The sequence below is a fragment of the Vicia villosa genome, linkage group LG7 (genome assembly GCF_029867415.1).
Source record: "Vicia villosa cultivar HV-30 ecotype Madison, WI linkage group LG7, Vvil1.0, whole genome shotgun sequence".
Lineage (NCBI taxonomy): Eukaryota > Viridiplantae > Streptophyta > Magnoliopsida > Fabales > Fabaceae > Vicia > Vicia villosa.
Window position 1 is genome coordinate 76089443 of NC_081186.1, and position 9265 is coordinate 76098707.

Genomic DNA, 9265 nt, shown 5'->3' on the forward strand with positions numbered 1-9265 from the left:
AAATTGTGTCTTCTTGTTCCACTTAAGATTCCACACGTCTGATAATTTTCTTGTATGCATAGTGGCTATGTGGTTAAAAACTATTGGATAATGATGTGAAACCTCTTTATTTTTTTCTGTATACTCTCCTCGTATGGTATCTTTCTCTAGTCTCTATCAGTCTTGTTTTTAAGCTCATTTTTTTAATTAAACTTTGTACTGTTTGATTATTTTGGTTATCTTAAAGACTGTCCTTGAGTGGTCTTAAAGTAAAGACAATTGTCTTGCACCTTTCTAGAAATACACTTGACTATATGTATGAGAACATCCTCTCTTGAAAAAAAGTTTTATTATTGCTTTCTCTCTTTTTGTGAAAATACTTACTTTAGATGGCTTCCATAACTGATCTTGGTATGGAGAACCAGTTGATAGTTATCATTGAAGGTCTTGTTGACTTTGAAGAAATGTTGGCTCAAGGCTTTGATCTTCAAAGTGTTGTTTCTCAAAAAGGATGGGATGGTCCTCTTTGATATGCTATACGGTCATACTTATTTTAATCTGGTCAAAAAAATTGGGTAAATGCATTTGTCCAAGAGTTAAATCTAGAGTGTGCCATCCTTTCTGAAGTCTCTGGTGTTTCTATCACCATCACCTCAACCACTATTGCAAATGCAATAAACTATAAGGATAAAGTTGTTACTCCATATATGATGTTTTGGGAATATTATTTTCCTTTTGACCTTATTTTTGATGATTTTTCCAACCTGTCTAAAGCTTCTAATCTTAATTCTATGGCACTATTTTGGTATCAAATTCTGCCCTCAAACTTTCTGCCAAAGAACAAGAACCTAGACTCTCTAGATATTAATGAAAAGGTTTTTCTGCTTCTTCTCTACTCAGATTTGAAGCTCCAACTTCCTCGTGCTATGTTTGAATATCTGAAGATGACTCTCTTATCCTTTCAAGAAGGAAAGTCATCTTTCATTCCTTATGGGAGTGTTCTTTTTGAACTCTTCATTCAACAAAGAGTAGAGAAAACTATGGCCTAGGTTACTTCTCAAACCTGGGGTGATAAGGTAAAGCTACAAGAAACCCTGAAAGCCTCTGATAATGACCTTTTTAAGGTCAAGTAGGTCTCTTTGGATGAATATTCCTTTTCTTCTTCTATTTAAACTTCTATTGTTTTATCTTGTATTTTTGTTGTTGTGAACCTTATTTCTCTTTCAATGAAAGTTGTTTTGTTTCTGCTTATCTCTTATGTTTCTTTTATTTTACCGCTTATTTCCTTTTGATTTAGCTAAACTAGTTGGTTGTTAAGCATTTCTTTTAAGCAAGACTTAAGATTCAAATCATGTACTCTCTTTATCCTTTTTTTAATAGACTTAAGATTTAAATCATGTACTCTCTGTATCCTTTTTTTAAAGTCTTTTCTTCAATATCTATTTCTCTCTATCCTGTTTTTTAAAGTTTGTTTATCTTTTTGTTAATGACAAAAGGGGGAGAAGAAAATGGGAGTATTTAAAAAGGATAAAAACATTCTTGAATGTTTTTATATGTACATGAATCCATAGCAGTAACTTATGTTTATGTGCTTAAATTTGAAGATTATGTATTTGTACTATCAAGATAAGTTCAAATAACTTGGATATGACTTAGAGGGAGCTTACAAAACTCAACCTTTGGACTATTAGACTCAGAAGGAGCTTACAAACCTCATATTCTAATTTTGTCAAGTTAGTTAAATTGACCACCCATTGTTCTTAAATACTTTTATTTGTCATCATCAAAAAGAGGGAGATTGTTGGAACAAAATTGTTCATATCCCTTGGGTTTTGATGATAACAAAGTACTTAAAGAACAATTGAGTATAATAACATTTATTTAAGTGTGTGGGATCATAAGCTTAAAAATCAACTTGGTTTTGACCCTGAGAAAGAGCTTACGAAGAGAAGCTAAAGGTCTCATATTCCGAAGGATCAAAATCTGGTGAATCAGTACCTGGTATCTCATCTTCTGGTGACATCTCAGATTCCAAAGACCTAGGATAAAGGTACTTAGCTTCTGGTCTATACATTGTCTCTAAAGCAGAACCATCTATCCAATGCCATATTTTGGAGAAAGCCAAATAGAGTTTCTTAGTGCAAGGCTCAAGGAAGATTGACATGACATCTTAAGTCTTCCTCAATATATTGGTAGATACCTAGTATGTTAGAGACGCAATGGACAAAGTCTTTATACAAAGGATAAAGATCTCAACAAATCAACTTCCAACGTCTCTCTTGGAATTACTTCTCAATTATGTTCAAGTGTGCAAGTTACCTTCCAACGTCTCTTTTCTTCCTCTATAAAAGGAGTCAATATTTGAAGGAAGTACAACTAACCATCTAACAAGAGAAACACTGAACATATAGAAGCCAAAGTCATTTGTTGCATAAGATCTTGTGATTTTACTTCTTGCTTCTGCATTTTATTACATTCCGCTGTTGACAACTCTGAGTTCAGATTATGAACTTGTTTAGTTTCACAAGCTGGTTTTCAAAAATGAAAAGAATATACTATACACAATTCAACCACCCCCTTTTTGTGTATTTTTCTCACCTTCATGTTAGACCAAAGGCCATAAAAATCTTTTAAGTTTATCAGGTCGGCCTATTAAATAAATATAAATAACTTATTATTATTATATCGCATTTTATACTTTAAATTAAAATACAAAAGTAAATCATAAGTTATCTTGAATAACATATGGAAATAAGATGGAAAAACCTCATGAACAATGTAATAAGTTATTTTCATAAGTTCTTTCAAACAAATAGTATCACATAACTTATGCTATTATGTAGAGTCGGACAATTTAATTAAAACAAATACTTAGTCTCGATTTTCTTAATTTGTTATTTTATTTAAACATTAGTTGAGTGCTTATTTAAAAATGTTCTAATGAAATAGATTTTTAAATAGGCTAATGGGTCAATCAGACTTTCTAAAATGTGAGACTTAGGCTAAAAAATAAGCCTAAGATGGGCTACATGTCAAGATTAGACTTTGAATTTTTTAGCAGGTCAGACTCAGGCTTGACAAAGCCTAACTCGGGTCAGCCTATTCCCACCCATACCCCAGTACACCCACACCCCTTCAAAACAAATATTTAACTACATTTCACAACACTCTAACACGAGAGTTTAAAAGAACCAAAAAGTCAAATATAAATTTAAAGTATTTTTGACTGATGCATTTTGTAATGAAGAATTTGAATCCTTTATATAGTCTTGGAGTCTCTCTTCTTTTACAAAATTAAATATTATGGAACTTTTTTAACATGTATATTTTTAACCAACTCATATTTTCAACCAACTCCATCAATAGGCGACCACGAAGGAGCCAAGGGCGAGATTCTAAGTCTCGTGTGTCTTCCTTGCACCCTGTGGGCCCTTTTCAAATATATCATGTTCAAACTGTTCAATTATCCAATTTCATGGTGCTCCAAGATGCAAATTATTGTGGAAATGTCATCTTGTAAAGTTGAATATATCTTTGTTAGCAATGTAGCTTGTCAAGGAGTGTGAATGAATCTTTGTTGATTAAAATAAAGATATGCAAAGAAGAAGTGGAACTAATGGTAGAAAACAAATTAACAAATAAACTTATAGCTAGTAAACTCGTTGAAACTAAGTTTCACTTCCTAATTAAGTTTCATTTTCTTAAAGATCAAGTTAGCAAAAGCAAGATCATTTTGCAATCTTAAGGATCAAGTTAGCAAATGCAGGATCATTTTGATATATTGCAAGATAAATGATAAAGTTGTAGATGTCCTAACCAAGCTATTCAAGATTGAAAATTTCAAAGAGATGATAAGCATGCTCAATATAATAAGTGTAGAGTTTTTGAATTAGAAGGAAATGTGGAAATATAATTAAGATTAGAGCTTTTGGTGAGATGCATGTGTTACAAGTAATTAGGAAGTTGAGTTAGTTATGTTATATACAAGTATATAACTAACTAAATTGGTCAAGTTGTTTTGGACTTAATTTAGTAGGAGGCAGAATTTCACCTTTCAAGAGCATATTTGGCATGCTTCTGAGCAATTTAGATTATAGTTCCATTTTCATCTCATAAATCCATGAGTTGAACAAAACTAGTATAAATTAAAAGGGAAATTAATGATTGATAATGATTGAATCAATTCTGGCAACACTAAAGAATGACAATGATGATTTTGCTGCAGTCTCATTCAGTTCAAAACCCTTGGCTGGATTTTAATGATTGATAATGATTGAATCAATTCTAACATTAAAGAATGATAATGATGATTTTGCTGCAGTCTCATTCAGTTCAAACCCTTGGCTGGATTTTGTACAAAATTGAATGAATGAACAACACAATGCCACTACTCTACTACCACCATCAATACAAATTTGTAGCACTATCACCACCACAAAATTTTTTAATCACTAAAATTTGTTCATGAAACATATCCCAATTACAGCAAAACCACTCCCAGTATTAAAAAGCCTGACACCATTAGAAGGCTTCTAATCCTCAATTCACTGCTGTGGATGTTATAGGCTGAAGAATCTGAACTTGAATTCATTGATGGAGCTGTGAAGTTGCCAAAGGTGCCGTTTTTGTTGCCAAGACTGCACATATCACAAACCAAAATACTTATCAGTAATTATGCATAGAACCGAGGCAACAAACCTTGATGATAACACTTTGATTCAAGCCAAATCATTAACAGTTTGGTTCAGAATTTACAACCAATGAATATTGGATACTGAAAATGAATCAAAAAGCAAAATTTCTTTACCTTCCAGGATATACACAAGCGCCATGACCTGCAATCATTCAAAAAGCTCTTGATTACTTATCCTATAAGTCACCGATAGAAACTCAAAAGAAAAGGCTAATGCTAATTCAAATTCAAGTCAGTGGTATCATGAGATAGTATCTTACTTGGATCTGAGGTGGTGATTGTAGCAACTCCCTTGAAGTCGCATGCATCGGGAGTTTTCCCCATGTTATTATAGTAACTGTCAAAAGCATAATTGGCGTGTGCTATCACATTGTCTGGTTCATAGCATGGTTGTCCTTGCAGCAATGGAGAGCATTCAACCTTTCCGGGTCCACACGCCCAATCTAATGCAGCCTGTATCATCTTTGGATCAGCCCCGTCCTTTGCAACACAGAAAGTTCGATTGCTGGTATCATTCGCCAAAACTGCTCCTGATCCAGTCAAGTGTAAAATGTAAATAGGCACACCATTTGCATCGAATAATCCCCAGTTTTTCTCCGACAACGGCCCGGATTTTGTATCCTCATTGTATAGTTCGTAGATGTAAGTACTAACAGCAACTCCCGGATGTTTTGGAGTTCCGGTTTTATTAAAAACATGCTTGATCAAGTTGCTGTTGTAATTATTGGCATTGTCTATTGTTGCATCCGGCTCATTCGCTGCACCTTTTGAAGGCCACCCTGATTCTGTTACCACAACAGGAATGTTGGTGTAATTTAGAAAAGCCATGGCAAAGTATGCTGCGTCAACCATGGCATCAAAGACATTGGAGTAATGTAGAAGGGTATTAGAATCAACAGCTTCTTTGTTTGGAGGGAGAGGCTTGAAGAGTGCATAATCTAACGGAATCACACCATTTGATTGCATGTAATCGTAGTAAGGGTAAATATTGAGCATGAGATAAGAGTCGGTGGACTGCAAGAAATCGAGTATAGGGACTAAAACTGAATTCAGCGATCTGTTAAAGAAAGCCTGTGAAGGTGGAAACGAATCAAGGATGATGGACGACGAAAGAGGCGTCGAGACTTTAACTTGGCGATCAAGATTCGACGCAACAAGGGCCGAATGAATGTACTTAATTGCATTGACAAGAACTTTCGCCACATTAGGCAGAGCAGTCAAAACCTCAGAACCAACACAAATGGCAGTGATATTGGTGGCAGGATAATGTGCTACCACGTTACGGGAAACCCAATTGGCAGCGGAAGCATTCGATTGACCAATTGCTAAGAGTTGTTCATTAGGGACAGTTATAACAACTTGAATGCCTGTTTTTGCAAGAGCAATGAGCATAGCTTGGTCAGCATCGTACAATCGAACATGTCGAATTTGTTGTGCTTTGAGTAGCGCGACTACTTGAGTAGGGTGTGGCATATCTGAGAGGTCAGTTCCTATGTTCACTCCAACAAAAGGTTCTGCAAGATCCATTAACAATAAGATTTCAAGTAATCACAACCACTCAAATTAGGAAGCATTTACAATAATGGCCACCTCAAAAAAGAAAACTTCATTCAATATTGGGGAAAATTACAAATTAAGGCTGAAGAGAAGGACAAAAGAGCCATCCTTTATCAGAATCCTAAAGAAGGACCACATTCAAGAGTATCAATCAACAAAAACCTAGATACTATTTTTAATTTATTTTACACACATTACTAATATTAACCAAAATTTTAACAACAAACAAATAAACAACATATTAAGAAATATAAATGCATGTTCTTCAAAGTTCACATTCACACCTTAGGTTTGAACACTTGAACACAAACACTATTCAAATCTCAAACAACATTGAAACCCTAAAGCAAGTTTGTGCTACAACTAGTTGGATTTTCAAGAAAGCAAGCTCTGAAGTCTGTGCTACCATAATAGAACACAGTTAAACTTTACCCCCAACAAGTAGTACATTTTGAAAATCTCCAAGAACCATGAAGTTCAGTAGTTTCTGAACAATGCTAACAGATGTCAAGAATGTAGAACTAAAGAGCAATGAAAGATTCAAAACACAAGCATATATTCAAAAAGTGAAGGAAAAAAAAAAAAAAGCATCACTTGAAAACAAAGAAAGCATAAGAGGAAAGAAGAGTAAGTAAGACTAAAGACTAACCCTCATCAGCAGCAACAAGAGAAACTGCAAAAAGCAGAAGAAGAAAACGCAAAGCCATAGATAGATTCAACTCAATCTACCTGAAAAAAAACTCAATAATGAGAGAGAGAGAGAGAGAGAGAGGGGGGTGGAAAATAAGAAGCAAAGCAAGTGAAAAAATTGAAAAGAGAGGAAAGTGGGGTAAAGCTGTAGGAAAGAATATTAATGTGAGAGAAGGGGTTATAAGGTGAAGACAATAGTCACACGTGGAAAGTTTGTCAGATAAATCAAACGGCTAAGGATTCAGAAACTGTCCATGTTTGAATGAATGGATTGGAGTTTCTTTCTTCACTGTAACCAAACATATTAATAGGTCTAGTAGAGAGGTAGCTGAAGTTTCAAGAAACAAAAATTTGGGACAACACAATTTTTTTCTACTTTTTCATTTTTAAAATCTTATCAGAATATTTAATTGAAAAATATTAATCAAATGAGGTTTAAATCACTTTAACCCTCTAAACTAATAGTTGAATATATAATGGATAATATTAGTAGCAAGTAAGGAATGAAATGGATGTATCATAATACAAGTAGCAAGTAAGGAATGAACCAGAAGTTAGAATAGTTTTTATTTAAAAAATATTAGTTAATTTAGTTATTTTTAAAATTATTCGGTTTGAAACCGCTAAATATGTATTAAACGGTACTTAAATAAGATGGTAAAAGTCTCTTTAATCTTAAATTTAATAAGAGTTTTTGAGTTTAAACTTAAATGTAAATATATACCGGTGTTAAATTTTCTCGATAATTATTCTACATGGGGTTGCCATACTTCAAATGTTTTTTTTAGACAGAAATAAAATATCAGATCCATAAGACAAAGATTCTGTTAATAAATGAGTATAAAAATTATTTATTATTTGGATGATTAAAGAAGTAGTGGGATTATTTTGTTGGAAATGGAGGTGCATGTGAAGGAAGAAGACATTGATCTGCTCTCCTAGCCGTTGGAGTAGTACAGCTACTGTGAGTTCTTTTCTTTTAACCATAGTTTTGTTTTGTAGTTTGTACCACCAGCATAGCAGCAGTGTCTGGATCTGTATTTATTAACTTGAATTTATTGGGGGTTTTTTTAACAAAAAAGGTTGCATTTGCATCTATGAAGACACCGAAAGGACTTCTCCCATTACTCTAGGCACTGCCATCATGCACCCCCTCAACGGTCCAATTTTGCTCACCTAACTATTGGTCCACTTCCTCTATTTCGTAATGCCCATTTATTATGCATACTACTAGTACATACTACTAATACACAACAATTTACTTTTCATTCATTTCTCATTTAATATTTTTCTATTATTAGTACTTTTATTTTTAACCATTAGTGATAAATTGGGTCCGTTCAGAAAAAAAAAATAATAAAGCACGCAGAGTAGATAAAAGGGACATATTCGACCAGGATCGGCCCTGAGTATGTGTAGGAAGTGCTATAGCATAGGATTCAAAATTTTTAAAAGGTCCTATTTTTTTCATAAATATTAATTAAATAAATAAACTGTCGTAATAAAAATTCAATAAATTAAAAAATGCTATAATAAAAACTCAATACATACAAAAATTGAGATAGATCAAAATTCAAAATAATTTTAATTAAATATATTATTGATTAATACATAAATGTAATTTTTATTTGTCTTTTTTAATTATTACAGTTGTATTTATATTTTAAATTTGGGCCTATTTTCAAAATTAGAACGGAGCCTCTGCGTTGATTGGGTCGGCTCGGTATTCGACGGGCCGAAATTATTTGGCCACTCGTAACTATGAGAATGTTAAATTGTAGAAAATTTCTAACTACACCTCATGGATCTCTCACCCACCACTAATTTCACAAAATTGTCTCTCTGCTTCCGTATATGCATCTCCAGAAGCACCTTTTTTTGTTAAACGTTGTTTTGTTCCGTAGAATTTTACGTTAAACTGGCGTCATACCCTTCCCCTCCCTCATTTTTCACTTTTCATCTTCTGAAACTCATACTCTTCAACTACTCTCTCAACCTCAAAAATCAAACTTCCCAAATAGTGCATTTCTTTCTTTCGAGTTCGACCGACGTTGCAACATCAACTATCAACACATTCCATCAAGTTCAAAACCATATTTAATCGGTTAGTTTTTAACTTTTTGAGTTATTTTAGAGTGTCTGTGATAGAAGGTGCAATTAGATATTTTAATTAGTAATATAATGTTAGTTGTTATTTTATTTTGAATGTTTGGTTGAATTGGGCTTTTAGTAGTGTTTGAGCCTTTAAGTTTATTATCATTAGAAATACTATATATTGTACTCTCATTGAGACATTAGGAATCATGAATGAAATGAAAAAGTCTTTCATTTTCTTAGTGAATTTTA

The 9265-nt window shown here is 33.3% G+C and overlaps 1 protein-coding gene across 1 annotated transcript; it reads right to left on the minus strand.

The window, feature by feature from the left end:
- Positions 1 to 4242: 4242 nt before the first annotated feature.
- On the minus strand, positions 4243 to 7155 carry LOC131617496 (glucan endo-1,3-beta-glucosidase 2-like). The gene is made up of 4 exons (XM_058888777.1): positions 6879 to 7155; positions 4933 to 6186; positions 4787 to 4814; positions 4243 to 4616 (listed from the first exon to the last, which is right to left on the minus strand). Exons 1-4 carry the CDS (start codon positions 6934 to 6936, stop codon positions 4460 to 4462), a joined length of 1497 nt encoding a protein of 498 aa, XP_058744760.1. The 5' UTR covers positions 6937 to 7155; the 3' UTR covers positions 4243 to 4459.
- Positions 7156 to 9265: the final 2110 nt, after the last annotated feature.

Coding starts and splice junctions, on each gene's coding strand:
- LOC131617496 (XM_058888777.1), bottom strand. CDS start 6,936: ATGGCTTTGCGTTTTCTTCTTCTGCTTTTTGCAGTTTCTCTTGTTGCT. Junction 4,815..4,932: donor AATCACCACCTCAGATCCAA/GTAAGATACTAT, acceptor GAATGATTGCAG/GTCATGGCGCTTGTGTATAT. Junction 4,617..4,786: donor GCTTGTGTATATCCTGGAAG/GTAAAGAAATTT, acceptor TGATATGTGCAG/TCTTGGCAACAAAAACGGCA.